The 27,388-nt window shown below is 45.2% G+C and overlaps 2 protein-coding genes across 3 annotated transcripts in view; both read right to left on the bottom strand.

Annotated features, from left to right (window-relative positions):
* LOC126524376 (caspase-7-like) overlaps positions 1-27,388 on the bottom strand; it is a 161,786-nt gene that overhangs the window by 21,546 nt on the left and 112,852 nt on the right. The gene's annotated exons all lie outside the window — the stretch shown is intronic.
* Positions 1,855-17,043, bottom strand: LOC129383057 (uncharacterized). Of its 2 annotated transcripts, XM_072287376.1 has the most exons (4): positions 16,558-17,027; positions 7,498-7,741; positions 5,060-5,136; positions 1,855-1,940 (listed from the first exon to the last, which is right to left on the bottom strand). In XM_072287376.1, the coding sequence occupies exons 1-4, from the start codon at positions 16,693-16,695 to the stop codon at positions 1,875-1,877; spliced, it is 525 nt and encodes a 174-aa protein (XP_072143477.1). In that variant the 5' UTR covers positions 16,696-17,027; the 3' UTR covers positions 1,855-1,874. The 2 variants fall into 2 exon arrangements, with proteins under 2 accessions (XP_072143477.1, XP_054923250.2); XM_055067275.2 differs by lacking the exon at positions 1,855-1,940 and having other exon boundaries at positions 4,800-5,136; positions 16,558-17,043.

Genomic DNA, 27,388 nt, shown 5'->3' with positions numbered 1-27,388 from the left:
GCAGTCGCGCTCTCTGCAGCCTGGTGAGACCTTTAGCAGCTACATCGAAGATGTCATCGATCTCTGTAAACGCGTCGATGCATCCATGACTGAGGGCAATAAAATCAAGCATATAATGAAGGGTATCGACGAGGACGCATTTCAGATGCTCATTTCAAAGAGCCCCTCTACTGTTGCACAAGTCATTGAACTGTGCCAAAGCTATGACGAGCTCCGCCGTCAACGCATCCTCACTCGCCGTCCTGTTTCCCAGCACGAATCGTTGTCCGGCTTGACCTCCCCTATTCACGGTCCCACCCTCCTCTCGCAGATCAAGGCTTTCGTTCCGGAAGAAGTAGCTCACCAGCTCTCCCTCATCTCCAACCAGCCGGACTCAAGTTCGTCCCTTAGTCCGACCCTACGACATGTTATAGAAGAGCAAGTGTCCGAGGTCCTTCCTCTGGAACGGGCGCCTCAACTCACCGTCCCATTGACTTACGCCGACGCCGTCGCACGACCACGACCGCCTACCTTTCGGGCTCCGCCTCCGATGCCTAGCCCTGTTTTTACCCCCACGCAGCCACGACCTCCAGCCCATCGAGTAATTAATCCCTGGCGCACACAGGACAATCGGCCCATCTGCTATTGGCGCGGTATTCTCGGGCACGTTGCACGCCTGTGCCGCCGCCGTCCACTTTATCCACATGACGACCCACGCACAGCCGCGTACGACCATCCTTTGTCTTACGCTCCAGACCGCGATTTACCCCTTCCTCGCCCAAGCCTTCGCCCAGTTTCCGACGGCCGTTCTCCTTCTCCTCGTCGTCGCTCGCTCTCCCCGATGCATCGACGTCCCTCTACCGCTGACACGGAAAACTAAGCGGCGCAGTTCCCGAGGCAAGAACTGCGTCATCGTCACAGCGCTCAAGCCCTCTTCTTTCGCCGCCCAACTTTATTGATGTCACTGTTGAAGGTGTCTCTGTGCTTGCCCTCATTGACACAAGTGCCGCCATATCTGTAATTGCCGAAAAACTATGCCGCTCAATACGAAAAGTCACGACACCTTTCTTCGGTCCTTTACTCCGCACAGCCACAGCACAGTACTTTCAGCCGGTGGCTGCGTGCACCGCCAGACTTCAAATTCAAGGAGTGCTCTACACAGTCGAGTTCATCATTCTTCCCCACTGTTCCCACGATATTATTTTAGGTTGGGACTTTCTCTCCCGTCACCAAGCTGTTATTGACTGCTCCCGTGCAGAAGTAGCCTTCTCTTCGGTTGGCAATGCCATATTTGATGACGTTTCGCTTTCCTGCACCAAGTTGTCCCTCACTGACGACATCCATATACCTCCGCACGCATCCGTTCTGGTACCTGTATCCTGTTCCATTGCCTCCGACTCTACCGTACTCTTCACGCCTTCGACTGCTTTTGTTCACCGCCACCTCTCACCACTCCCAACTGCGCTGCTTAGCCTTCAAGCTGGTGCTACTCACCTTCCTATACACAACCACTTCCCATTCTCGATTGCGTTGCTTCGCGGTGAATCTCTCGGCACTGTGGAGCCTTACGACACCATTACCACGTCGGAACTTCCTGTTGGATCGTCAGAGGTCAACACCCTCTACTGTAGTCCCGCACCTGCTGCATCGCCTGAAGAAGTTTTCAGCCACGTCATCGACAACGCCTTAAGCCCCACACAACGCCATGACCTTCTCCGTCTCCTCGAGAAATTTCGCCCTGCTTTTGACAGTCATAGCAGTTCTCTGGGCCGAACAACGACTGTATGTCAGCACAAGGAAGAAGAAGTGCGCCGTGCAGAGCTCCACAGCCGGATCGCCAATGCTACTGAAGTGGGGCTAGGGCTAGACGCTGTTCCTGGTGCGACTGGCTAAGCCTACGCTGTTGCGTCTTCTTGTCCGCGTCCATCGTGCCGTCCACAGCCGTGTCGGACTTCTTTGCCCTAAATGAAACATAGGTAATATACAAGATAATTAGGATTATTACAGAGAAAACACTACATATTAGGAGAACATAAGGCAACTGCACTGAAAACCAAACAGCAACAAAGATCGAAAACAGTGTAAAAGTCCCAAAAAATAATAATAATAAGATCAGTTAACAAGTCGTGAGTGAATTAAATCTTGAAACTTAGTCAAGTCTGGTTCAGTGGCAATGTCTGATGGTAAGGCGCTCCATTCAGTTATTGTGCGCGGTAAGAACGGATATGCATAATGGGATGACTGGCAGTTAATGCATGGATGTATGGATGGTCTCGGCGTGGAAAGATAACTGGTGGTCACTGAAAGAAATCGTCCTGAAGTGATGGATGGTGATAAAGCGTATGGAAACCTGATAGGCGAGAAATTTTACGGCGAAGCGCTAAGTTGTCCAACTCAGCTTTATTCTTTAACAAGGTGACGCTGGTGTAACGTGAATAATCTGAAAAAATAGATCGCGCAGCACGGTTCTGCAAGGCTTCGATGTTACTGATGATATAAGTTTGTGCGGGATCCCAGATGGCAGACGCGTATTCTAGTTTAGGACGGATTAACGTTATGTACGCTAGTTTTTTAACATGCATTGGGCCTTCTTTAAGGTTATGTTTATTAAGTCTGAGAGTACGGTTTAATGAGGCAAGGGTAAGATTAATATGATTATTCCATGATAAGTTTGACTGAAGATTCATGCCAAGGTACTTGTAAGTTGTTGCGAGTTCCACAGCGTTGTTATCAAGGGAATAGGCAGTTGGAATTCGTGGCCTATTGGTGAAAGACATGAGTTTAGTTTTGGATATATTTAATGGCATTAACCAATTAGAACACCATGCACTTATTGCATCCAGGTCAGTTTGTAGTATGTGGCTATCAGTGTTACTTGTTACACATTGATAAAGTACACAATCATCTGCAAATAGTCTTGGATGACACGCAACTGCGTAAATCATTAATATAGATTAGAAAGAGTAAATGTCCAAGTATGCTGCCTTGTGGAACTCCAGACGTAACATCAGCATAGCATGAGTTGGAATTGTTAACTGATGTAAAGTGAATTCTAGATGAGAGAAAATCGGTGATACAGTCGCCGACTGATTTTTCGGACTCCAAAAATTCGGACATTTTCGATTATTCCGTCTGCTTTGCGGCACCGCCATCTCCCCATAGACCATAATGTATAACTACTGCCGAAAGTTCGGACACCTTGCAACCTCTCGTCTGATTTTTTGGACACTCCTTGACCCAACTCGATCGAGAGCACCGTGCACCGACTCTGACCGGTGCATATTTCGACTTGCTGAACGCCATCTTTGTTTTCAACGGAGCCTCCTTGCTGCCCCACGAAGTGGCGCTACTGGAAATACCAGCTCATTATCACCGTTTCTGCCTGGTTCGATAGAGTTGATACAGCAGTTCCGGTCTCAGCTTAGTAAGCCATGTCAAGACAATCCAGCAGCTGATTTGTCTGTTGCTTTATGCACGACGTTGCGAGTAGGCCACGTTTTTCGTTTGTGTGACTGGTGTTGGCGTGACGGCGTGGTGGTGTTTTCTTTGTGTGCAGTGTCAAGGTTGCGGTGATCCAATGTGGCATACGGAAACATCGCGTCAAGTGTCTAATGGCACCGACAGTGCCCGCGCAGACTGCGCTGGGGCATGCCGGCAAGTGGGTGCCGGGAGGCCTAGGATTTGTCGCCTTCTGATGTGCTCCCTACTGACGCCGAAAATGTTCTGTAGAGACCTGCGCAGCGGTTGCATTGCCATTCCGGACACCATCTCATTTGCCAGTTTCACAGGTGCTGTCATTGCTGTACTGACATGCGCAGAACTCGACAACAGCGAGATCATTCGTCAGGTTTTTGCTGCACCGCCGGACGATGACTCCCGAGTCTGAAGATGACACACCATGTGCGACACTGCTGTCGCATGCGGAGCATGTACAAGCAGTGACTGTGCTTTCAGCCGCCTAAAGTGACCGTACGACCCTCTGCAAGATTCAGGCTTATCTGATTGCACGTAAACGGAACAGCATACAACGGCGCATTCACGATTTCTTCAAGCCTACTGCTAGCCCGAATACGTGCGTGGAAATTAAGGATTTCTTTCCTTTTTTTTCTTACTCTGCTTTTTCAGACATTTCCGCAGTCCCCGTGAGGTCCGAATAAACGGTCGGCGATTGTACATGCAATTATAGTTGGGTGAATGTTAATCTCTGAGAGTTTAAGTAACAACCTAAGGTGTGGAACACGATCAAATGCCTTAGAAAAATCTAAAAATATTGCGTCAACTTGGAAACCAGCGTCTATCAGCGCGTGTATGTCGTTAATAAATCCGGCAAGTTGGATGTCGCATGAGTAGCCCTTGCGAAAACCGTGCTGATGCTTAAAAATAATGTTATGGTCTTCAAGGAAGTTGATGACTTGACTGTGTACGATATGTTCGAGTAATTTGCAAATGGTGCTGGTTAAGGAGATGGGACGATAATTAAGCGGAGGAGCACGATCACCTGATCTGAAAAAGGGTATTATTTTAGCAATGCGCCAGTCATTAGGAATACCACCAGTTGATATTGACTGGGAAAATAGAGCGGTTAACATAGAACGAATACTGTGCGATGTATTCCTTAAAATTTTATTATTGAAACCTAGATGGTCCGCACTAGATGAAGTTTTAAGATTGCTTAGTAGAGATAAAACACCAGACTACCTCATGCATTGTGATTCCCACTAATTTCTTTAAAGTTGGCAGTGAGTTAACGTTTTCATAAGTGAAAATTGTTACAAACATATCATTAAGAAGTTGAGCGCAATCTTGTGCCTTAGCTTGTGTACCAGTAGTTTGTGTTCTGAATTTAGCAATCTGCCAATATGAACGAAATATCTTTTCCCTGCGTTTTGAATTCCCAAAAAGTTTGCTTCAGCTGCCCATCATTTAAACGACCACGTGCACCGTGCTAGCTGGTTCCTGGTAGGTATGGTGTACATCATGAAATGTCTCATAAAGCAGGCTACACAAATCAAGCCGAGCATGTAGCCATCAGCAAAGATGCAGTCGTGATAGAACGGACACGCGGGCAGAACATCCTTACTTCCTTTCCCTGCTTCGAATCCTTGACTGGAACCACTCGCAACTCTGAGTCACTGGCTTCACCTACTGTCCTATGACCTGCACAGAAAGGGGACTGTCTCACAGAACAGCATGAAAAAGGCTTGGTTGGTGCACCAGTATGTTGGTTAGCATAATTAGGCTATTTCAAGGAAGGTCTCACAGTATAGAATGTACTATACTCACCTGTATGAATTTTCAACATGCCTCTATTCCTACCACAGCACCCGCAAGCATGAACCGCCTTAATTTTTATTAGCCTTAGGAATTGGCACAGGTAAATGAACGCCTGCTGAGGTTCCTAAGCGGCAAATCAAATACCAATAGACCTCTCTCATAACGCTCAGCGTACACAAGCAGTGGCCCCAGTGGCCCCATGGCAGCAGCAGTCCTTGCCCTCTTCCTGCGGTACTTCGCCTCACGGCAACATTCAGGGGAACGCAGAGCACTATGCCATTGTCGATTTTTCCAGTGAATTTCAGATGGAAGTTCGAAGGGTGAGTTTCATCAATACCACCTCCATTGAAGAATCTTTATTTTCACCTCCCTGCCTTTTGATCTCAAGGGCCAAGCAGGTTTGTCATGACACAAACACAACACGCTCCTTACCATAGTTGCCTTTCAGCCTGATAAGGACTCCTACAGTTGAATCGTGTTATAACGAAAATAGATCTTGCACGAAAATAACTTTGTTATATTCAATATTTGTTATAAGCACATACATGCCATGCACTGATAATGGCAAGGAAAATTTCATATATATGTTGTTATATCATATACTTCGTTATATCCGTGTTCGTTATACCGAGGTTTGAGTGTACAGTAAAATCTAAATAAATAGAACTGCCTCTTAAATGGAACACCCTCCTCATGGTTGGTTGGTCTTGCATTAGTGCAATTGCATTCAGCTTTGCCTCTCAGTAAATGGAACTCCTGATAAACGGGAACCAATTTCCCTGGTCCCTTGAGGTTCCATTTAAAGAGAGTCCTCAGTATATACTACCTGTCTGCCCTGTGGCAGCAATGGCGCAGTGAAACTTCTCATGAATTCAGTCTATTTATTGTGTAGTCTCCATAAGTGCTTGTATTTTGTATTCTGTGCACAAGGAACAATATGAATTGTTTTTTTCAGAGACTACGTATGCAGCTTGCTTTGTTCCTAATAGCACAGCCGGTAGCAGTCAGCTTGAGGCAAGCGTGGCCCATGGCAACAGGAATGGGGATCGGCAGTTCATGAGGTAACAGGTGCACATCGCTGAATTCCAAACTCCACAATGTGTGCCCTTCACATCTTAAGCTACACAGTAAAGATTTGACTGATGTAACGCAGTGCAAGCATTATCACTCTGATGACAACTAGGTATTCGGCAAGGTTGGTGCTTCAGCCTACACAAGCCTGCAAGTCATTGGTTTGAATCCCACTAGATGACAACCTCAGGGAAATTTTTTTGTAAGCAAAGTAAAGCGATCACATTCAGGAGGGCCGCTATGTTCACAGCACTGCTGGTGTGAGTGATGTGCATGTGTACCTGTGTAGTATACAGAGCAGCTAATCACCATTGACTGTTGTCGTATCCAGAGAACACTGAGGCAGCCTCGTCCTAGCCGCCAGCATACCCTGTTGATATCCTTTGCTTCCGCTATGTAACCCAGTTATAGTTTATACACTATTCCTTAAGCTAAAAGCCTCACTGTCTCATACAGCCAAAACATCATACACACTGTTATAGGAGGGACGCAAATTAAGACACATACACAAAAGAAGTATAGAGAGGACAAGTGCCATATCCTGTCTGTACTTTGTTAGGATCACCGAAATCAAGACTGCTGCTCACCAAGGCGGATGGTTATCATCTTTGTCAATGCCTCCACCCAATTGTCAGACCAGACACCACATGCAAGAGTCGTGTCACATCAGGGAGGAGCTTTGCGCCCATCCTAACTCTCTTGCATGCATAATTATGCGAACAACAAATAAAATTTGGCGTCTGATATCTTGCAGCACAGACACGCTAGAAGGATTCTTCCAACTGATACTGTGCAGAGACACGACTGCCTCTAACTTTTCAATACAAACATACCCACTTACTGCAGTCAACCAAAACTTAATTATTCAATTTTAGTAAATTGGGCTGCTGACAGTGACAATTATCATCTGACTTTGTGTCCCCCTGGCCACATAACTTATTTGTACAGGTGGTCTTTGCATGCCTCCCAGTGCCTAACTTTAAGAAAACCATTGTCAAGTATGTTCTTTATTTCAGGAAATCCTTGGCGCGCGCCGAGGGAATGTATGTTTCTTTGTTCATGCATAACAGCCCTATTTCCTGTTATACTATATGTACATGTTGTGCAACTCCCACCTGTGATGCCCTATGGGAATTTGAAATTATTTGAAAAATTAAACGAATAAATAAATACCATTTTGAGCCGAGTCAATGACCAGACGAGCATCACCACCTCCAAAAGCCCGAGTCGAGCGCGAAGGGGGTGGCACCGGAGTAGGGACAGGTGGTTCCAGCGGAGCCTCCCCCGTCAGCAACGTGACCGCCTGGAACATGCATTTCTCTCGAAGGATGGCAACAAAGTGGTCGAAAGCCAGCGGTCCCCTCTTGGGAATCCGCTGCAGCAGGGCCAGGTTGCGTTGATCCAGGTCTTCCTTCTCCTGTGAGAAACCAGAGGAGAAACGTGGAGCATTGCGGTCTTTAACAATGTAACACTAGCCCAGTCATGCCCAGCATATTGCACATGCTGTGCCTTAGTTACCAGCTTGAAATATACTGATTCTGGTGAAAAATGAGCAGTTCAATCAATTCATGAAATATGTAAACAGATACGATAATATGCGGGTGGAAGCCCCAAAAGTTATAAACCGAAAGTGGGACTTCTTGTGGTGATGCCATAAAGAGAGAAGAGAGTGAAGAGGCTCTAAGGCTTCACTCTTTGTGGTCATGACCACTTACGTCTTCACTCTGTGGTCTCACCGGTCAGGAACTACTTCACACAGTTTGGATGGTGATTTTGGAAAGGGCACTCGTGCAAAATTATGTGCAGAGTAAGTCAATTACTTCGGAGTGATTTGTTTATTAAAGGCTGTTGTACAGTGCACAGTCTCAAGCATGCATCATGTTGTGGGTGACCACCACAAGAAATTTTTTATTTGTTATTTTTATCCGGGGGTTCTTCCTATCACTTTCTTCTCTCTGGACATTTACTGATTTACTGGCCGCTTGAAGGTGAAATATATTCTGCCTCTGCACTCAAATCTTCCTCAGATTCACTAAACTGAAGCGAGTTATTTTCACATTTTCACAAAATGCATGCTGGGAAAATGTTGCCATTCTTTCAGTGCTTTGCACCACGAAGGATCATATAAATTCCTTCACATGTACAGCTAAAGAAGTGCTGTCCTTGCATGCAGACGCTGCCAAGTGATATCAACTTTCTTGCCTCTTGACTGCACTACTACAGGAGTTCCTGAAAAATGATGTAACAAGCACAAAGAGAAAGCATACGCTTCGAGGACCTAATCTGAACTGACATGTCAGGAGGGCCCAGACACATGACCACAAAGGGTCATAATATGAAGTGAATAAAAGTAGCATAATGAATTTAAAACAAACAGCTAAAGAAGCCTCGGAAATAAATGAATTACTTATTAAACAAGACAATTTTATCTTTTGCTTAAATACATTGAAAGGCATCGGTTATGTCCCTTCAGGTGTGCAAAGGCCCTTAAACAGATGAAGGAAAAAATTTCTCAATTTCCCATAATTGGTATTTACTAGGGGTGAGCGAATACTTGAAACTTGAAATATGAATCAAATAGGATATGCCATTTGATTCATGTTCAATTTGAGAGTTAACTATTAGCAATGATCAAATGTTTGCTTCTATGTTAACAAACAGGAAGGCGAACACTTGTGACGGTCTCAAGGACAAGGAACCGATGCAAGTGAGGGCGGTTCCGAATGATTCTGCTGCAGCAGAGCTGGGATCGCTGTGCGGAGGTTTCTGTGCAAACATACTGGGCAGGTGAATTCTGCTCAATTCAATAACAATGCCCCTAGGTACAAACAACTTGCCCTGTGTGGATGCTTTCAATATGCACCATCTAAAGGAGCACCGGGATGCCGACTAATCATGCACCTTTTATTCAGTCTTTGCATAGTATGGATCTCGACAATACCTTAACTGCTATCACGGTGCCATCACCAGAACATTTAGCATTTTCATCCAGACATAAATACACAATCCTCACCAAACACAGCAGCACATGGCAGGGGGTGTGATAACATACATTGTTCGCGCCGACTGATTTGAAAGGCAGTTTGCGCAATGTTTTCTCATATTCAGCAAACAGCTGCAAAAAAAAAGTTAATGGGATAAAGTTTTACAGCCCTTCGTGTACGAAGCAAGTGCAAAAATAAACAACAATATGTCCAAAGAGTGAGATTAGGACACAAAGGCAACAAGAGAGGACTTTGCCAACCACTTAAGTCAAAGCATTGCTCGCTTTCACTGGATGCCCTTTTCTGCTTTCCCCCTTTTCCCAAACCAACTTCTCTTTGCTACCTCTGTGAACTAGAAGCAAAGGGAAACAGTTCAGTTTCATGGTGACTGCCCACCCTCTCCTCCTTGGAACGCCTATCTTACTTTGTTGATATGCCACCCTCTGCATCCTACACTACCTTATCCCACTTCCCTGTCCCTACCCGTCAACCCTGGGTGGCTGAATACTGCCACCACACTCCAGAAGCAAGAGTACCTGGCATAGTACCTGCTATCTGCCATCAAGTATGCTGACAGACATGGCTTGGACTGAGGCCAGCTGCTCATTAATCTGCTGAGCAACAATAAAGTTTTACCTCCCTCTTCTTTCCTCAGAACAGAATAGATTGAAATTGGGAAGACCTCATCAGCTTTAATGACAATAATGATAACTCTCTCTCTCAGAAAGGAATAAGCCGAAATTGTGCAGACCTGCCCAGCTTTAAAGATAATAATGATGATAATAATAATTTATTTCAGACAGAAAATCGCAAAATGTTCACAGCATTGACATCTTCCGGCAATGCTTCTGCCAGGGAACCGAGGTTTAACGTTTCTGTGCATTGCGAGCACCGCCTAATAGTGGGAAGGAATATTTAAATCAAGTTTCCCGAAAAAAAAAACAGGAAAAAAGAAAAGAGAGAGAGGCGGGGAACACGATAAGAGTTTTAGATGATAGCACCATGACACATAAAAAACCACATCAATTCAAACTTGAATAGAAAGTGCAGACGATAGAACTTAAATGAAAAACAATACAGTGCATGGGCTTGTAAACAAATGCGGGTGTTACATTTTTAGTAAAACGCACAATAGTGAAGTTAATAAGCTGAACCATTAATAGCAGAACATTTTTCTTTTCTTTTGTAAGCAAGTATTACACTCTTACGAGACTAAGTCGGTTTAACATTAAAGGGTGAGTGTTAAAGAAGTCTGGTATGCGATAAATAAAGGGGCCCTGAATCACTTATTATCAAAGAGGAGAAATGCATTTGAGGTTAAAATAGGCTATTTCAGAAATATCTTGCTGCAAAAAGTACTTCAATAGGTTCAGCAGAAGTAGAGTTATGGGAAATCAAACATGGCCTTCACAGTGCTTCCGGTCTTTCTTCAATGCCTTGTACTGTGAAGATTATGGCAGAGCGGGGCATGCCCACAACGGCCTTTTAAATGTCACCATTGTGTGCAGTTCAAACTTGATTTTGGATGTTCACGTAGACACCAGTGCTTCTGATTTTGGCCCCTACGATGTGCCAAACGTACACCAAATGCAATGGTGCTCAGCGAGCCACAGTGCACTTAGCCAGTGGACTTGTCATGAATCCCCGCGGCAGCCGCCATATCTACACCACGTAGCAGGCCGAAGCTACATGCACCTGTAGTACACGTGCACAGCGTTTGCTTTATGCACGACAGGGCTTGAGAGCATGCTCGGGCTCATACGCTATGATGCGATCCCGTTCCGCGGTGCAGAGCGGCTTTGTCCTTCACTAAATTGACAGACGGATAGTAACCACACCCAACTTGCGCATTTCTGAAGTGCTATAAGTTAGTCTGCCAAGGAACCTAACCAGGAGCGGCCAGGAGTGAGCACACGCTGGTAAGCGTGTGTGTGGTGTAACCTTAAGTTTCACGTGGTTTGAGGCTAGTTGAGCGTTCGAAACTAGTTGAAATTGGCTAGGCCTCGCAGCTACCACACCGGTAAGCATGGTGGCCAAAGCTTAATCCCTGCGCGGGCGGCCACAGCCGAGTGTGAGCAGGTGATACTTGCCTTCTTCTGGAAGTACTAATTATTATTGAAATTCAACAACATATTTTTACTTACTTTGGCATGTTTATTGAACTTCGTCGATATGCACGGTAACAGTAGGTAATGTTTTTTTTTCACCAAGCCTGAGGGGTATTTCAGGACCCCTTTAAGTGATTGCATACCATATGCCTGATCTGCCCACAATGTTCCTTTGGTGTGCGCCCCCAAAAGGATGCCATGAAAAAGCGCAAGAACCAGTAGCAATAGGTGGCACCCAAAATGCAACATCTATTATATGTTTCCATCTCGCAATCGCTTCCGCCGCATGCAACCAGCCAAAGCACAGCCTTCAAGACATGCATCTGTTTACCCAGAGGACTACAGCATTACCTTTAACGAAGCCACTTTGATACATAAATTTCTAGCACACATTCACGAAAGTGCTACTCATGTTGGTAGTAGCTTATAGCATCACTAGGTAAGTGAAATGCAGAAGCGAATGCATTAGTTTCATTTGCTTTTCTTTTGAAATTCAGGATTCCTTAAAGGGACCCTGAAACAATTTTCATATTGTGCAAACGTCCGAGTTGCTAGGGTAGGTCTTCCTGGTCAATAAGTGACACATTTAAGCACTCCATGTATAACTTGTCAGTTATTAGAAGGTTTTAAAAAAAATTAGCAGTTCCACTGGAAAGGTGGAGCACCAATTGCAACAGCAAATTAGTAGATAGCTGTAAGAAGTAAGGATAATAGTTTTATTTGGCATATATAATTGTAAACATTTGCTTACTAACTAAATTAACAATGATAGAATGTGTAGGCGTGAGTCAATGAGGCTGTAGAAAGAAACTGATGCACGGAGAGAGCGCTGTCTTTGTGTGTGTGCTTCTTTCTACGTCCTTGTTCAGTCGCACTTACACATTCCATCATAGATTCAAGCCGACTGGCCCATCAACGTCTGTGAGGAATCATGGCAGCAGCGGCGAGCCAACTGACCTCTGTGCATCTGTCACTTCAACGCATACGAAACATAGAAAGCACAGCGCATATGAAACTACCGGCACTACATGCACTCTGCAAACATCGCAGATCACTTTGAAGATGAGGCCCACGTGGGCGTGCACTTTGGCCACGTCGCAGATCGCTTTCAAGACACACGAGAGTGCCAGCAACGCATCCCTACGGTGTCCGCCCAAGGCGCCTCCTACAGCGTCCAGAATTCGCATGGCCTACGCCACAGTAGACACCGTGCTTGCCTCCACTATGTACGGAGCGGAGGGCGAGGAGGACATCAAGGCACCATAGCTTCCGCCGGACAAGAACGCCCCTCCTCCCTTGCCTCACCTCCCTTCCTCGCATGCCACAAGAGAGGACACGCATCCAGGTCGCATTCCTTACACACGCGAGATTGAACCTTGTTTGCCGGCTTACCCTCACAGTCTTTCACTCATACGGAACCTCACGGCGACAGCAGAAATGCAGCTGGAGTGTCCATATAATTGCTATCGTAATAAAATGTGCATCGCTACCAATTGCAGCGGCCCCATTCCTCCAAGTTTTCAGCTGCCCTGTTACAATCTTCATAGTTGGCGTGCGTGGCATTAGTTAGGTGAGCTATCTGATTGGCTATCCATGTTGTGTAGCAGTATCCAAGTATCTGGCCGTAACAATATAGCAGTAATCAAGTGTCTTCTACTTTGCTGCTAGCGTAAATTTTCTGCAGCAGTGTAATTGTAAGCACGTTGTTGTTTTAAATGTTTTACACTTGTTTATACAGCAATATTAGCTCTGTGTTTGGCTAGTGGCTGCACCGTGCAGGTCGCCCATGCTTGCGCATCCGCCGATCCGTGAAAATGTCCAGCTCGGCTGTGTTTACTGGAATATCACACGCACTAGGTGCTGCAACAGAACATTCTATATGCGTGGTGCTTGGATAGCTCTCGCTGGGGATCGACGGCCAGGCGACTAGCAGACAGGCTGGAGAGGCTTTGCATGTTGGCTCCAAGACACCGGAAGTACATGTCATCACATCACACCATGACGCAGTGCCAGCAAAGGCAGAGCTTAGCCTCGATGGCTCGGTGAACGAGTTGAGGGGGAAAAGCATGGCTAGGGAGGAGGGTAACTTGCAATTGTTTGTAGCTTTCTTAATACAAGACGCTTCCCTTAAATTGTGGTGCAAGTATTTTACTGTAGCTGTACCATACACGCCTACGTTTCTACAAGCCGCTTCAGGACCCTTTAAGTTTCGTTTGCACATGTCAATTTTCATACCTCTTTTTGCCTACAGTGCGGGATTGTACAAAGAATTTATCAAAGCAAAATGATTTGCAGTCACAATAACGCCACAGATTAAACGGCTGGCACTTTTACAGTGGCATCACTTTCACCTGACGAATGAACAGCTCCCCCAGCAAGGTGGCGAGTTTCACTTCAAGAGGTGCCATAGCAAATTGAAGATGGGGTTGTGGATACCAAGGTAAAAAGGGAGAGGGAGACCAGGAAAATGTAATTCTCCTGGCGCATCTATACAACATCCCTTTGAGGAGCACTTTCCACTGCATTCTTGACTTGTCACCGACTATATATGTTGAAGGCTAGGGCTAACTTAAAGGGACTGACAACCAATTCTAATGGCAGCAATTTTTTTTTAGTGCGATGGAGAGCTTGCCACTCTGAGGGTCTAATCATGAAGTCCTAAAGTGAAAAACGCCGTGGAACATTTTTATCAGAATTTTTCTATCTGCAGTGAGGATGTAGTCTTTTACTAGAAGCATGCTGAAAACGGTGATAGGTGAGCGTGATAACAGTTACACACCGGCATTAGCTGGAGGCAGATGACAAGTGCGGCTGCAGCTGTGAGAACATAGTATTTTGTTTACCAAGTCGATCTTCCTGCGATTCATGTTTTCCGAAGCAAGTTAAAGTATTTCTGCGATAATAGCTATGTGTTTTCGTAGTTTGCTGTCCAACTGCTTTGGTATTTCACCAGTCAAAACAAAACCAATCGGATCGAAAATGAAACGATGCTTGTACACGTGGCATAAAATTCAGCGTGTTGCTGTAGCCATGCGTGTGCTTTTGCTTTCCGAAGCATACAACAAAGTGCAAGTGTCTAATAATATACCAACTGCAACTTAAGCAATAATTCTGCTATACTTAATAACAGTCGACTTACGAGCAGTAATCTCATAGAATACATCCGAAGTACCAAGATTTCACTGCCAGGTCAAGCCACTTAGTCGTTTTTGAGGCTTTCTTTGTCAATTTCAAATTATAATTCCTACTTAAATCACAAACAGTGTGCTGGATTCTGTCACTATAAATCATGGTAATTTAATTTCCATCAACGTCTCATAACACATTCTGCCCAGTTGTCAGTCCCTTTAAGCACAACAGAAGACAAAAGATAAAAAGTGCCTTGGGGAGCCAGTCGTGCGTCAATATTGCATGCATTTGCAGCGTTCTTTCACACTCAGAAAAACACTTTTATGTAGCATGTATTGAGCAACAGAAGGCTCTATCGGGAGCTTTTCATGTCGCTCTAAAATTTTTTCATTGACGTGTTTCATAATTATCATCATCAGCCTATTTATATCCACTGCAGGACGAAGGCCTCTCCCTGCGATCTCCAATTACTCCTGTCCTGCGCCAACCGATCCCAACTAGCGCCCGCAAATTTCCTCATTTCATCACTCCACCTGGTCTTCTGCCGTCCTCTACTGCGCTTCCTTTCTCTTGGTACCCATTCTGTCACCCTAATGGTCCAACGGTTATCTAATGTGCGCATTACATGACCTGCCCAGCCTCATTTTTTTCTCTTAATGTCTATTAGAATATCGTCTATACCAGTTTGCTCTCTGATCCAAACCGCTCTCTTTCATATAATTACAATATCTGAGAAGTATATTAATTAATTACACGACTAATTATGTAATTAGGCAGAATAAAACAAAAATAATCTGAGTATCTGCAAGTGATAGCAAACAACATTACCTTGGTTCTATCCTGCTATGCGGAATTCCCATATTTTTAAAGTTTGTCTAAAGTTACGTGGGCCGCCCTGTATATCTACCTAGACAGCCCTCTCACAATGCGCATCTCTGACTGTGACGTAAAGAGCACAGATTCATGTGGTCAGGCAGAAATGAAGTTCTGCTCACTTGCTCACTTTTTCTGCATTTGTGGAGCATGATTCGCTGGATACGAAAAGTCTTGCACATTTTGTTTGGTGACTGCCTTCGTTTACACACATCACAGAAAAACAATGTTGAGCGACGAACAGTTTCTCATTGTCTTATCCACGATTGATGGCACAGCTTGTGTGCCACAACTATCAGATACCACGATTCGTTAAATACAGGGCCATACCCAGGAATTATCTTTGGGAGAGGTTTTATTAATGAATGAATTCATGAATAAAACCTCTCCCAAAATGAATTAGAATTATTCATATTAACTTATTCATGTGTGTAAATCAACCACACCACTGACATAGCTAGGGCAGTACAAACAACTATTGCTGATGTTTACATTATACATTTAAGTCAAGGTGCCCTAGCTATCTAACTTTAGCCAAGCTGTTCAGCGAAAATACATTAAGATTAAGAAGCCATGGTGCAAGATACAATTATAAGACCTACGGTGTTCATTCCTCAGACCTCTGCAGACCGAACACCGTAGGTCTTAAAATTGTATCTTGCACCATGATGATGTTCTTTCAATAGCTTTTTTTTTTCTTCTTCTTCTCCTTCCCGTGAACAGCTTGTCTAAAGTTAGCTGGGACACATGTAATGACATATGTGAGTTGTGCTGAGCAGTAATGATCGCCGCGGCGATAATTTATGTTGGTGTAAGAATCTCCTAACCTTCCTCCTGGTGATGGGCATCGGTTCATCATTTCAAAATATTCTGCAAGACAACAGCGTTGGCAATTAAGAGTTCATACATTGACCTGAAAAAACAAACTTCCCTATGTGCCGAGCGCGACGCCGCTCGAAAATGCCGAACGCCAACCGCAGGCGTGCGTTACTTTAGCGAGCGCTGTTCGCTGAGGTACTTGCACGCGACTACTGGTGCGTGCTAAGTTTCAGGGGCGCGATGGCGCAAGCACTTTCTGTTGTCTGCGCCTTTCGTGAGCTTTGCTGCGCGGTGATGTATGTAATCGCCGATGACCTCACCCAAATGTCGTCGACCATTGCGGCAGTCATGATTCCTCTCGAGTGCAAACTCGGCGCTAAAACGTCGAAATCAATGCACGCCACCAGAGCGCTGATCAACTCGGCATCCCTGAACTTCTTACGATGCTCCGGATCCATCGCGCGCGTACTCGATTACACCCAGCGATTCAGTGCGGAACAGAGGAGGCGCTGGCGGAACACACAAAAGTAGGAGAGAGAGAGATTCTTGTTTGGGAAGTAGGAATATGGGGTAAAGTGCAGTGCAGTAACTGTCTCTCAGTAAAAGTAGGACCAGCTGAAGCACCGTTGACTCGCTGCACACACAAAGCACAACGAAGACAGACGGAAGGCCCGTGACACGTAAAATGTGGAGAGGGGTAGTATTGTCAATTGTAACCAGCAAAGAGGAAGGTGTTGCGAGTGGTCGGACGTGTGAGCGTGTGAGCGTGTGTGAAAACAGGCGAACCCGACAGCGGTCTTGCGGACATTTTCCCGCGCATTTACATAAGCTCGCCTGTGCAGCCGGTCGACTGCAGCACCGCCCCCGCGGCACCAACGGGAACTATTTATCTAGGTAACTTTTCGCCCTAGGGGAGCATAGGTCGCTAGTTGTCGTGTAAAAAACGCGCCTAGCTCCTGAAACGCCCTAGTCCCCATGCGCGCGCGCGCGCAGGGTCCATAGAAATATACCATAGCGCAGGGTAGTATTGTTTGTGCCAACTCGCCGGAGCCACAGGGTGGGCGGTTCATTGCGCGTGCACGCAAGCAGCACGACCACGAACGAAGCGATACAAGGTGGAACAGCGCGTTTTACTACAATCGAAGTTGTGTGTGTGCAACGCGCTTGGTGTGTGCAAAGAGCAATTGAGTTGCGTGGGTGACGAATGTGTATGCGCTAATAGCATGACCACGAACGAAGGTGGAAAATCGCGTTTTGGCGTTTGGCGTGCGCAAACAGCACGACCACGAACGAAGTGATGCAAGGTGGAACAGCGCGTGTTGCGCAATCGAGTTGTGTGTGTGCGTGTGTGTGATGCGTTTGTGGTGCGCAAAGAGCACGACGACGATCGTCTTCTAACTGCGCCAGAGCAAACCGATTGTTGGGTTCTACATACGTATTGAACGGGCGTTAAAACTAGAGAAACACGGGATTGCGACGCGACCAGTCGCGGTGTATAGGACTGTGCGGACGTAAGTTTTTGTAATGTGGCCAATTGTAAAAGGACGATGTCATTTCTGCACCGGCGGAGAAGTGGAAAATCGTGATTAAAATTGGCCGATCATTGTCAAAAGCAAAAGCCTACCCTTACCCCCGAATGCAGAGATCTAACTTGGATCGGGCTTGGACTTGACTTGATGAAGTCGGCCCGAAGCAAGAGGCGGACTTCAAAACGCCCAAGTCGGCTTTCGCGTTTCATAGACGCTCAAGCTGACTTGCTTCGTCAAGCCAAGACTGTGCTTCAACGCAAAAGCAGGTTGCTCGTCTGTGTTCGAGGTTAACAATACATTTATTAGCGTAAGGCATGTTTTACAGCAAAAAAGTATGTATCTTTCCAAATTTCCACCAGGGCATAAGTGCTGAAGTATAGTTTGCGTAAACTTATTCCATCTGGCTACGTCCGCCGCTGCGATGGGCAGTGTTGCTTGCGGAAAGTGCGCGTCCCCGGCGCATTTAAGTGGTCTTCAAGTTTCGGTGTTTTGGCGCGCTTTTTGAGTTGCAGGTTTCACCATCTTTTCAAGTCGCCGCTACACTTTTAGGCGACAGTGTATTTGTGTGCAAATCAATTTTATCGTCACATTTATTTTGGTTTTAGCTTAACTTTAACTCAGAGGTCTTGTTGCATGTTTGTTGCCGTAGAGAAGCGAACGAAATGGTTGGTTCGTATGGTGGTCTTTAAACGGCTTTTGTTCTCGATTGCCGCAAGGCGTTCATGCGCCGTCTGGGCCGGCAACCGGATACAAGAGGCCGAGACGAGGCATACGGTCGGTTTCTGAGGGAGCTCGCGCGTCCCTTTTCGCCTTAAGGCATTCCAGGAGGAAGGCGACGGCCCGTGTTCTGCTCGGGCTACGTGACCCTTTGAAGAAAAAGCCAACCTATTCGAACGTACTAGGCCGGAGTCACAAACAAGAAAAAAAACTGCAACATGTGCTGCGAACGAAGAGTACCGAGCGCCGTAGAGTCCCCCTGCCCGGACCCATATGGGTGACAACACCCGATAAAAAACAAAATAAATAAATAAAATGACACGTGCAAACGATTTGTCTACTTCGCATGGAGGGTTTGTCGAGAACAACGAGAGGGAGAGTGTGGCACAGTCGTAAACATTGCAAATTGGCAGTGCGTGTCGTCTGCTAGGAAAGTGTCGTCTGTTAGGAAAACAAGTTTTGGGGCTCGCGCGACTGCCGCGCGCCGCATTTGGTACGAAATTGCTGTTCTGTCAACAGGCTTTGACGCTGAAATGTCGCACTCACGTACGGTCTGCTCCCAAGAGAATGCACCGCAACGCAAGACGGCACCCCGTTTTACAGAAGAGGAAAAGAGCCTGCTGACGACACTCGTGAACGACTACAAGCATATTGTGGAATGCAAGAAAACTGATGTCGCGTCGTTGACCAAGAAGAATCAGACATGGAAAGAAATAGCAAAACGTTATAATGCCAACCACGGGATTACGCGGCGCGATCACCTGCAACGGAAAAAATGCTGGACGAACCTGAAGCAAAAGCGGAAAGAGGAAGCTGTGAACGAAAAGGGAAAGCGCCACAAAACTGGTAAGCGCACATGTACTGCATGACTGACTTATTTGGGCTACTTTTTATTACGTTAATGCGCATGTTTCGTATTCGGTGGATGAGTGCATGACAGTTCGGCATGCTGAGCGTAAATATGGTCGTGACCGCTAATAACTGGTGATGGCATGTGTAGTCACAGGAGATGAGAAAATACGCTCGCAATCAATCTTTCCGCGACTGCGCGAAGCGCACCAGCATCGGGCGCGGGTGCTTCGCGATGAGCAGAGTCACTATCCAACTGCGCGGCACACTGTTGACTGAGGAATGCGGACCGGACCTCCGGTGACTGTTTGAAACGTGCCAGCGCCGTAAAACATCACAGCCATCAGCAACTGCAGCATGGGAGGCACACAGGCGGTCCTCTGTTGTCCCCGCTTACCCGGATAGGCAACATAACGAGAAGTCGCACGGCGTTCTTCGTGAATCTGTAGCGACCGAGGAATTGTTCGTCGCCGTACAGCTCCATCGGATTCCCTCGGTCACGTAGGGTGGGTCGCGGAATTTTCGGCAAGGGCTGCGCCTCTGAAAATGCTGTATCCATGGCGTGGCAAGCAAACTCGAAAGCAGCTAACCTACGCGCGACGTCCGTTCGGGAGGCTGCCATGTTGGAATAACACACGAAGTCAGTTTCAAGCTAGCCCGGGAGCAGACTTGAAACTTGAGGGGACTTCGGCGCAGCCAAGTCGTTCGCAAGTCGTCCGCAAGATCAAGCACGATTTACGACGCGCGGCGAAGCTGTCTTGAGACTGCCAGAAGTCAAGTTCGAGCCAAGTTAGATCTCTGCATTCGGGGGTTAATTAGGGGTTATCCCCTACCTTCTACTGAAACTGCAGCCTCTAATAGTCTTCATGCACTTTTGTACTCCTGGCACGATACGACGATACCCTCTGACGTGGGGCCCAGACTATTGGAGAGCTGGTTGATCAAGCTTGGTCAATAAACTTGACCTTTTATTCTTTGATTGTGCTACAGTGCTAGAACGTAGTTTCTTGCTATTAGTAAACAGGCAAGACAACAAAACATTGCTACTCTACTCCTGTTGTGGCTCATTTCAGTCAATGACACTAGAGGGGAACGGAATCGAGATCCAAGCCAAGTGGCAAATTGTGTTTAGTCAGTCTTAAACAGCCATAACTCAATGTTTTAAATGCCTGTGTGGTTGATACCTTGTCTAGTGGAACTTCTTGCCAGCCCCAAAATGTGCATAGCACCAGAGGTATAGTTTGACAGCTGTAAGCAGTGCAATTAAGGGAGTGCAGTACCTGTATTGCAGCTTTACACCAGCTAAGATATTGAAGATTGGGAGTATGTTCATATTTCTCATCTATAGTGTGGTAAGAACTTGTAATCCGCCCTCAAGTTCTGCTGAAACACAAGCTACTGTTGCTCTTTTGTGCAGCAGTAACTTTTTTGTCAGCAGACAAGCTTGCAGTATTGCTAGGTAGAAAAGCACTTAGGCTTCACGACCATCCAAGCCATAAATGAATAAGTGCATGGCTAGAAGTTGTAATTGCAAGAAACAGTTCAAATGCCATTGAGCATAGTTGCGCTATTGCAATGTATCCTTCGGAGCATTGTACGAGCCATGGTAGTTCCCACATTGTGTTGAGTGCCACACCAGTGACATATGTTAATGATGCCAGCGAGATCCAGCGTGGCTGTACTTTGTTCTATAAAAACTTTTCATGCGTTTTAGATTATATTTAGTGCAATATCTGAAAGGCTATGCACAGAAGATGATAGTTGACCTTACGGCCATTTTTTCTATACAGTCCTTCACTTTCCATCAACTTCAGAAAATCATTGAAGCCCCAAAATAACACATTTAATATTGGTACTCAGATTGAACAGTTGCATTTCTATGTGTATGTTTCAGAGAACTGGACCAAACATCAAGAAAAAAAATGAAAACTTAGCTACCTATTGATGCTGTACCTGTAGGCTCTGCAGCAGCCATTTATCTGCAGCACCCAACTTATCCCGTATTTGATAGATTCATGATATATATGTGAAGAAGCACGAGTGTTATGCAGAACAGTTTTCAAGAGGTAACGAACCTCTACCATATAATTCATAAATAACTGGAAGCCTTCTCCTAAGAAAATGTTCATGCTCTGCTCTGTAACATCGACAAGTCCCTCCCTAAGATAAGGTGATAAAGAGAGCTGGTTTAATGAATCTGTTGTATTTCCACACTTTCAACATGGTATAACTGAGGCCCAAGGCATAAATGGGACTGCGTGCTGTTCCGTCTGTGTGCTGCGCTTATTGTACAGATCAATAGTAGCCAATCAATAGCCATTTTATTGAAGTTGCAAACTGGATCATATCCTAGGGCCAACTCACTCTCAATGAAAACTGTTATACTAGCTTCCTGCACTGTTTATTGATCATGGACTTCTTTTTGAGGTGCAATTGAAGTCCCTCAAAATCTTAAACTATGAATTGCAACTGGGAGAATGTGTCCATTCATAAGGACCACACTTTTTGTATTTAGCTCCCATCATTGTAAACGACTTCATAATGAGAGGAACCTCCGACGAAATGCTTATTTTTTCCTGGCATCCTTCTTCTGCCTTCTTTATAAGCACAAACTATGGACACGTAAACAAGGTAATCTTGCATTCATCCTGCCTACAAGTGCCTCTTTTGACATTCCTGCCTGTATTGCCTTTACAGTGCCTAAAAATTCCCTTTTTCCTTCTTTTCTCATGACTCCATATTGTTAAACAAGAACCACTGAACAGTAATGAATCTGAACAGTAATGACGAAAACATTGTGCGAAAACATGCAAGGTGATCAGGAAATGTAAAATGAGTCATATACCCCATTGTAGCAAACTGTTACAGAGAAAACCATGCGGGTTTCTCTGGAAGTCTTCACAAACCTACCACATGCTTCAGACTGCTCTTGTGATTCAGATGTCTGCGATAATACATAAAAGTAGGTTCTCACGGGCACATATATTCTCTAGTTCATGAAGTCTTCATTCCAGAGAGCCTCACCATGCCATAACACTTAATGCATCTTAATGCAGAAATGCATCTTAACTTGAACCTCATGCTTGACGCGATTTAAATGACGCCTGTCGTGAAGACACCGAAAGAAACGCAATGAGCATCTTGGGCGCGTTCACACCATGCGTCATTCATATCAAGTCAAGCATGAGCTTCAAGGTGTATTGCTCAATACGGCAGTAAGACTTGATAAAGGTTGCTATTAATTATTTGTCCAATGTTTCAGTTTTCTCATCAAGAATATCTAGCTTTTTCTGAATGCCGCCAATTTTTGCTTCATTCTCCTTTTCACCACATGTACTTCATGGCAATCTCTTTAATCTTTCCATCCCTTCTCCTTTCCCACACTGTTGGCCAATGTGCAGGTGTCGTCTATGCGCTAGACAGTTACGATGTGGTCAGCAGGCTTTGCATTTCTCTGTCAACCAATTTCTCTCTTTGCTTTTGTGATCAAGTCTGCCTGACCCTTAGCTTACTGCATACAATGAAAACAAAGCCTTTTTTTCATGAAATGGGCAAGCACTTGCATCTCTCGCAAAGGATCTTCCAGTAACGTTTCTCATTCCTGCAATCACACTGAACATGCACGTCCATCATAAGTTTTATGTATCTAAAACACACCGTCAGAAAGAGTAACAAACAGTAGCTATATTTTCAGATAACACTTGTGGCTAAGGGAGCAAACCAAGACCAATTATGGGTGGTCTCCATTTTTTTTCAATATGCAAAGAGCATTGTGCACACACCTTTCAAGCATAAAGGGAGCATGTATGAGCCATGATGCCTCAATGGCTCCCATGTCTGATCACCCAAAAGAAGGCAGGCCCAACATAACATTTGTTTTTTGGAAATTCTGTTTATTATAGCTAAAATTTTATCTTGAAAACACAGAAAGTAGTCTTCATTGCAAGACCATGCAACCTCTGGCTATATATTGCAGAGCATGAAAATATGAAAAAAATACTAAATTGAAATGGCAACAGTAAAGAAACATTGGCTTCCATCTTCTGCAATGCAGAAGAGAGTGACACTGTACACGGTAATCCAAAGTATGGACCCAACTTGCTTGTAGCATACATGCTCTGTGCTGATGTAACTTTAATTAGAACTGAAGTGTGGCATCCACTACTGCCTGTGTCGTCAAAGGCCATTTCATGTTGCCACACATTCTTTATCCGCTACCTGAAAAGATTACATTACACCGTGAAGATGACAGAGCGCACATGCATTGGAGGAAAATTTGTCGGCCATCTTGTCTGCCATACAACTCCGCCAAATACCTGCATTTAGTGTAAGTATGCTAGTTCCTTGCACTGTTTCCCATAACATCTTTGTTGAAGGTACTGGGTAACAATTTCTCAATCACTTCACAAACTCTGAAGATTATTGTTAATTTTTAAAGCGAACAGCTTTCTTTGCCTCTCGACAGCACATGGCATAATTTGTTTAATGTAAAAGGTTGAAGCAATTCATCGGCATGTGCTTCACAATGTGTCTTGCAAAGATTCCTTATTAACAAATATACTGTTTCGAGAGTTTTCATTTCAGTTTGCTGACACAATGACAACAGACAGGAGGGAAGATATGAAGCTGCTTGTCTCTCCACACCAAAAGCCAGCACCTATAGACTCTGCTAAATATATACTTCTCAAAATCTGGCTACTTCTTGACCATACTGTGCAAAAATGTTAAATACGTGAGTCAGAAGTTATGTCAATCAGGCTGCTGCCACTCAAAGGGCTAAGCCCCTTGAAACAGTAAAGCCCAAAAAAGAAGGAAAGAAGAGCACGCGCAAATGTTTCATGCTTTATAATGTAGAATAAAGATTTCACCAACGCCAGGAATGCCCCGTATCAGTGCCAACGGGAACATCGTCTTGAGAATGGCTCCTTGATTTGGATTACATACTTCAACTGACAATTCTGCTGTATTGATTTACAGGTTGTATTTATGAAAACAGCAGCAATTCTGCTCGTACAGTTTGATAAATATGCCAAAATTGATGCATGGTTCTTTCACATAAGAATTTGAAGGATAAATTCTAGGAAGCGTTACAAAGGCAGAAACACGGTTCGAAGGTGCCAGAATGAGGGCCATGGAATGAGGCCCTTGACTAACCGAACAGTGCCGCTGCTGCAGACATTTTAAGCATGAAATGCTTTTAGCTCCTGTTGTCAGCAACCTTCAATGAACCAAAAGCCAGAGCCATTATCCTGGCACTCGGACCAGATCATCCGGGCAAACAGTCAAGACTGCAATACATACGCTAGTTACTTCCCAAACATGTTACAAAAAATATTGCTTCTGAGTTCTCCTAAATATTTGCTCACAATACCGCTCGAGCTGTAACTTCTAGTACGCTGAAGTTTTATTTGTCACTTCCAATAGGGACGTTCAGAGGCAGATACAAGGCACTGTACACTTGATTGTCATCTTTGGCACTGGGACACAGTTGCTTGTGCTCGAGACGAGACTTGCAATGGGGTTCCGTCTTTAACAGGAAACAGGAAACTGGAAGGCTTCTAATCCCACCAACCCGTACATCTCGTCGCCTTTTTAACTCTTGCAGCATCCAGCGCTTGCATGGTTCAACAGTTTCCTTTAATCAATCGTTTTTGCCTAGCGCCATTATAGAGTGGAACAATTTACCAGATAGAGTTGTCAATGAGCGCAACCCCATTATCTTCAAGCAGCTGCTTACTGATCACCTTAAACCCTAACCTTACAATGACCGTACTGTGCCTTCATTCTTTTGCGATTGCTGTCTCACATTGTGACTGTTCTGCTGATTTGCTTTTGCATTCTATTCAGTGTGCCTCTTGGTTTTTTTTTGTTTGTTTTTAATGCGAATCCACAGGCTGAGTCTTGTAAGAAATTGTAACCATATCTTTGTTTCTATCCTTATCTTCTGTAACCCCCCCTTATGTAATACCCCGACAGGGGTCCTTAAGGAAAAATAAATGATGATGATGATGATGAACTTGCTTCCATATGGACCAGTGTACAGTATGCGTGGTGCGGTGTGGTGGGGTGTGTCATTGCAATTGTGCGCTACACCCATTTTAAAATTGTGGCTAGTATCATCTACAATCAATCTGCTTTGTCAACAGCCATTTCATGCTTACATCTACTCTCGATTACAAGAGAGCCAGTATTTTTTAGTGTCACCAGAAAAGCCTGAAAATGCTCATACAAAATTCTCCAAAGAGTGCAAGCGCTTCCGAGCTTTTTTAGTCTGTACATTCCAGCTATCTGAAATGAATACAAGAAAGTAGTGGATGTTAAGGATATGATCATAGAGCTATGGCATATTACTTCGAGGTAGATGAAGTGGTACACGAAGGTGTCCTGTGTATCCTATTTCAGTGATAACATCATAGTGAACTGTTGGATAGTGTTCAGGAGAGGTGCCACGCTAGTGCAGCCAGCATCAAGTGCAATCAAAATGTCGTTTTGCTGTTGTTCAAAGCAGATATTGCATTCGCCCTACAACAGAAAGGAAACGAAGCAACACCTTCAAGAAGGCAGTCCCCAAATAGCGAAAAAAAAAAGATTGGAGGGCACTTAAGCTGCACCTTTAAGACTGGAACACGATAGCATTAAAAGATCCCTGGCTGCTTCTCACGCTTCCGGGCAGCTGCAGCTTATGCTTCTGTAATGTTTCCCTGGAAATGCTGGTGGCGAACGCTATGCATGAAAGCGAGCTTTCTGGGGCGTGCCACTCCTAAGACAGACCTGAAATGGCAGCTGGAAGAGGCGTTTGTTTGTGTTTGAGTTTCCGGCGCAACAGAATTGTATTTTCTCGCATATTCAAATTACAATCCAACGCTATAATGTCTCAAGGTTGTGTGCATGTCATACTTTACGAATTGTTTGACACATTCTACTTTGAGAACTTCAATTATTTCAGTAACGCCTATGTGCCACTTGGAGGGCCTGCATGGATTGGGATTCATGGTTTGGCATTAGTTTTCTCATATGGAAAAGGTCACCAACACCAATGCTGGATTTTCAGCAACACGGGGCCCTGAACGCTGTGGCTGTTAATATTGTGAATCAGTTCCAGGCCAACAGCGCATGTGCCATGCACAAAAAAAATAAAAGTAGATGCACTTGGGCACTTCCCAAACATTTTTTGACAAGAAAGGCAGAGGAAAAACCATCGCTGCTACGGCATCAGATAAGTAATGTGTAAAACATGCAATATAAAGCTTAATTGTACACCCTACAAGGACTATATTGTAACGTAGATTGGAGACGGAGTCTTGCAAAATATACGCTTCTCTTTAATGGCGGGCCAAAATAAGAGCGTGCAGCTTACGCACTTCATCGTCTTTAGTGGCGCCGACCTTTTCGCGCGCAGTCCTGCGGTGCGGGAGCCCCACATCTTTGTGTCAATTGCCTCCCATGCGAAAAGCGACCGTCTCAGTCGCGTCAAAAAGTTCTTTCAGCGACATAAGAAATGGAGCTCCTCAGGTGCATCTCGGCGTTCACGTAGCGCATAGTATGGTTTCATGCGCACTACATGAACAACTTCAGCGGGAGGACGACGACGAAGTGAACTGGGGTCAGAACTGCAGAAGGCGACTTCGTAGGTCACGTCATTGAGGCGGCTTGTAACCCTGTAGGGACCAAAATACCGGCGGATCAACTTTTCTGAGAGTCGACGGCGACAGACGGGCGTCCAGACCCACACGCAGCTGCCGGTATTATAATAGATGTCGTGTCGACCCTGGTTGTATCGAAGGGTTTCGGTATGCTGTTGACTCCGGATACTATGCCGCGCAAGCTGGCGTGCCTCTTCAGCTCTTTGTACGAACTCTTCTACGTGTTCGCTGGTCGAGCTATTATCAGCCAGAGGTAGCATGGCGTCAAGTGTTGGCCTGACGTGGTGCCCGTATACAAGTTCGAACGGCGTAAACTGTGTAGTCTCCTGTGCAGCAGTGTTATACGTGAAAGTCGCATAGGGTAAGATCGCGTCCCACGTCTTGTGCTCTACGTCGACATACATGGAGAGCAT

Source organism: Dermacentor andersoni, chromosome 3, assembly GCF_023375885.2.
Source record: "Dermacentor andersoni chromosome 3, qqDerAnde1_hic_scaffold, whole genome shotgun sequence".
Taxonomy (NCBI): Eukaryota; Metazoa; Arthropoda; class Arachnida; order Ixodida; family Ixodidae; genus Dermacentor; species Dermacentor andersoni.
The sequence above is the reverse complement of the archived record's forward strand: the minus strand, read 5'-3'. Positions and strand labels throughout refer to the sequence as shown.

What these genes read in the sequence shown, in the direction of transcription:
- LOC129383057 (XM_055067275.2), bottom strand. Translation starts at nt 16,695, where the DNA reads ATGGATCCGGAGCATCGTAAGAAGTTCAGGGATGCCGAGTTGATCAGC. An exon ending in CAATGGTCGACGACATTTGG is followed by an intron (nt 7,742 to 16,557) that starts GTGAGGTCATCG and finishes GGTTTCTCACAG; the next exon opens with GAGAAGGAAGACCTGGATCA. An exon ending in CATTGACTCGGCTCAAAATG is followed by an intron (nt 5,137 to 7,497) that starts GTATTTATTTAT and finishes CTTTCTGTGCAG; the next exon opens with GTCATAGGACAGTAGGTGAA.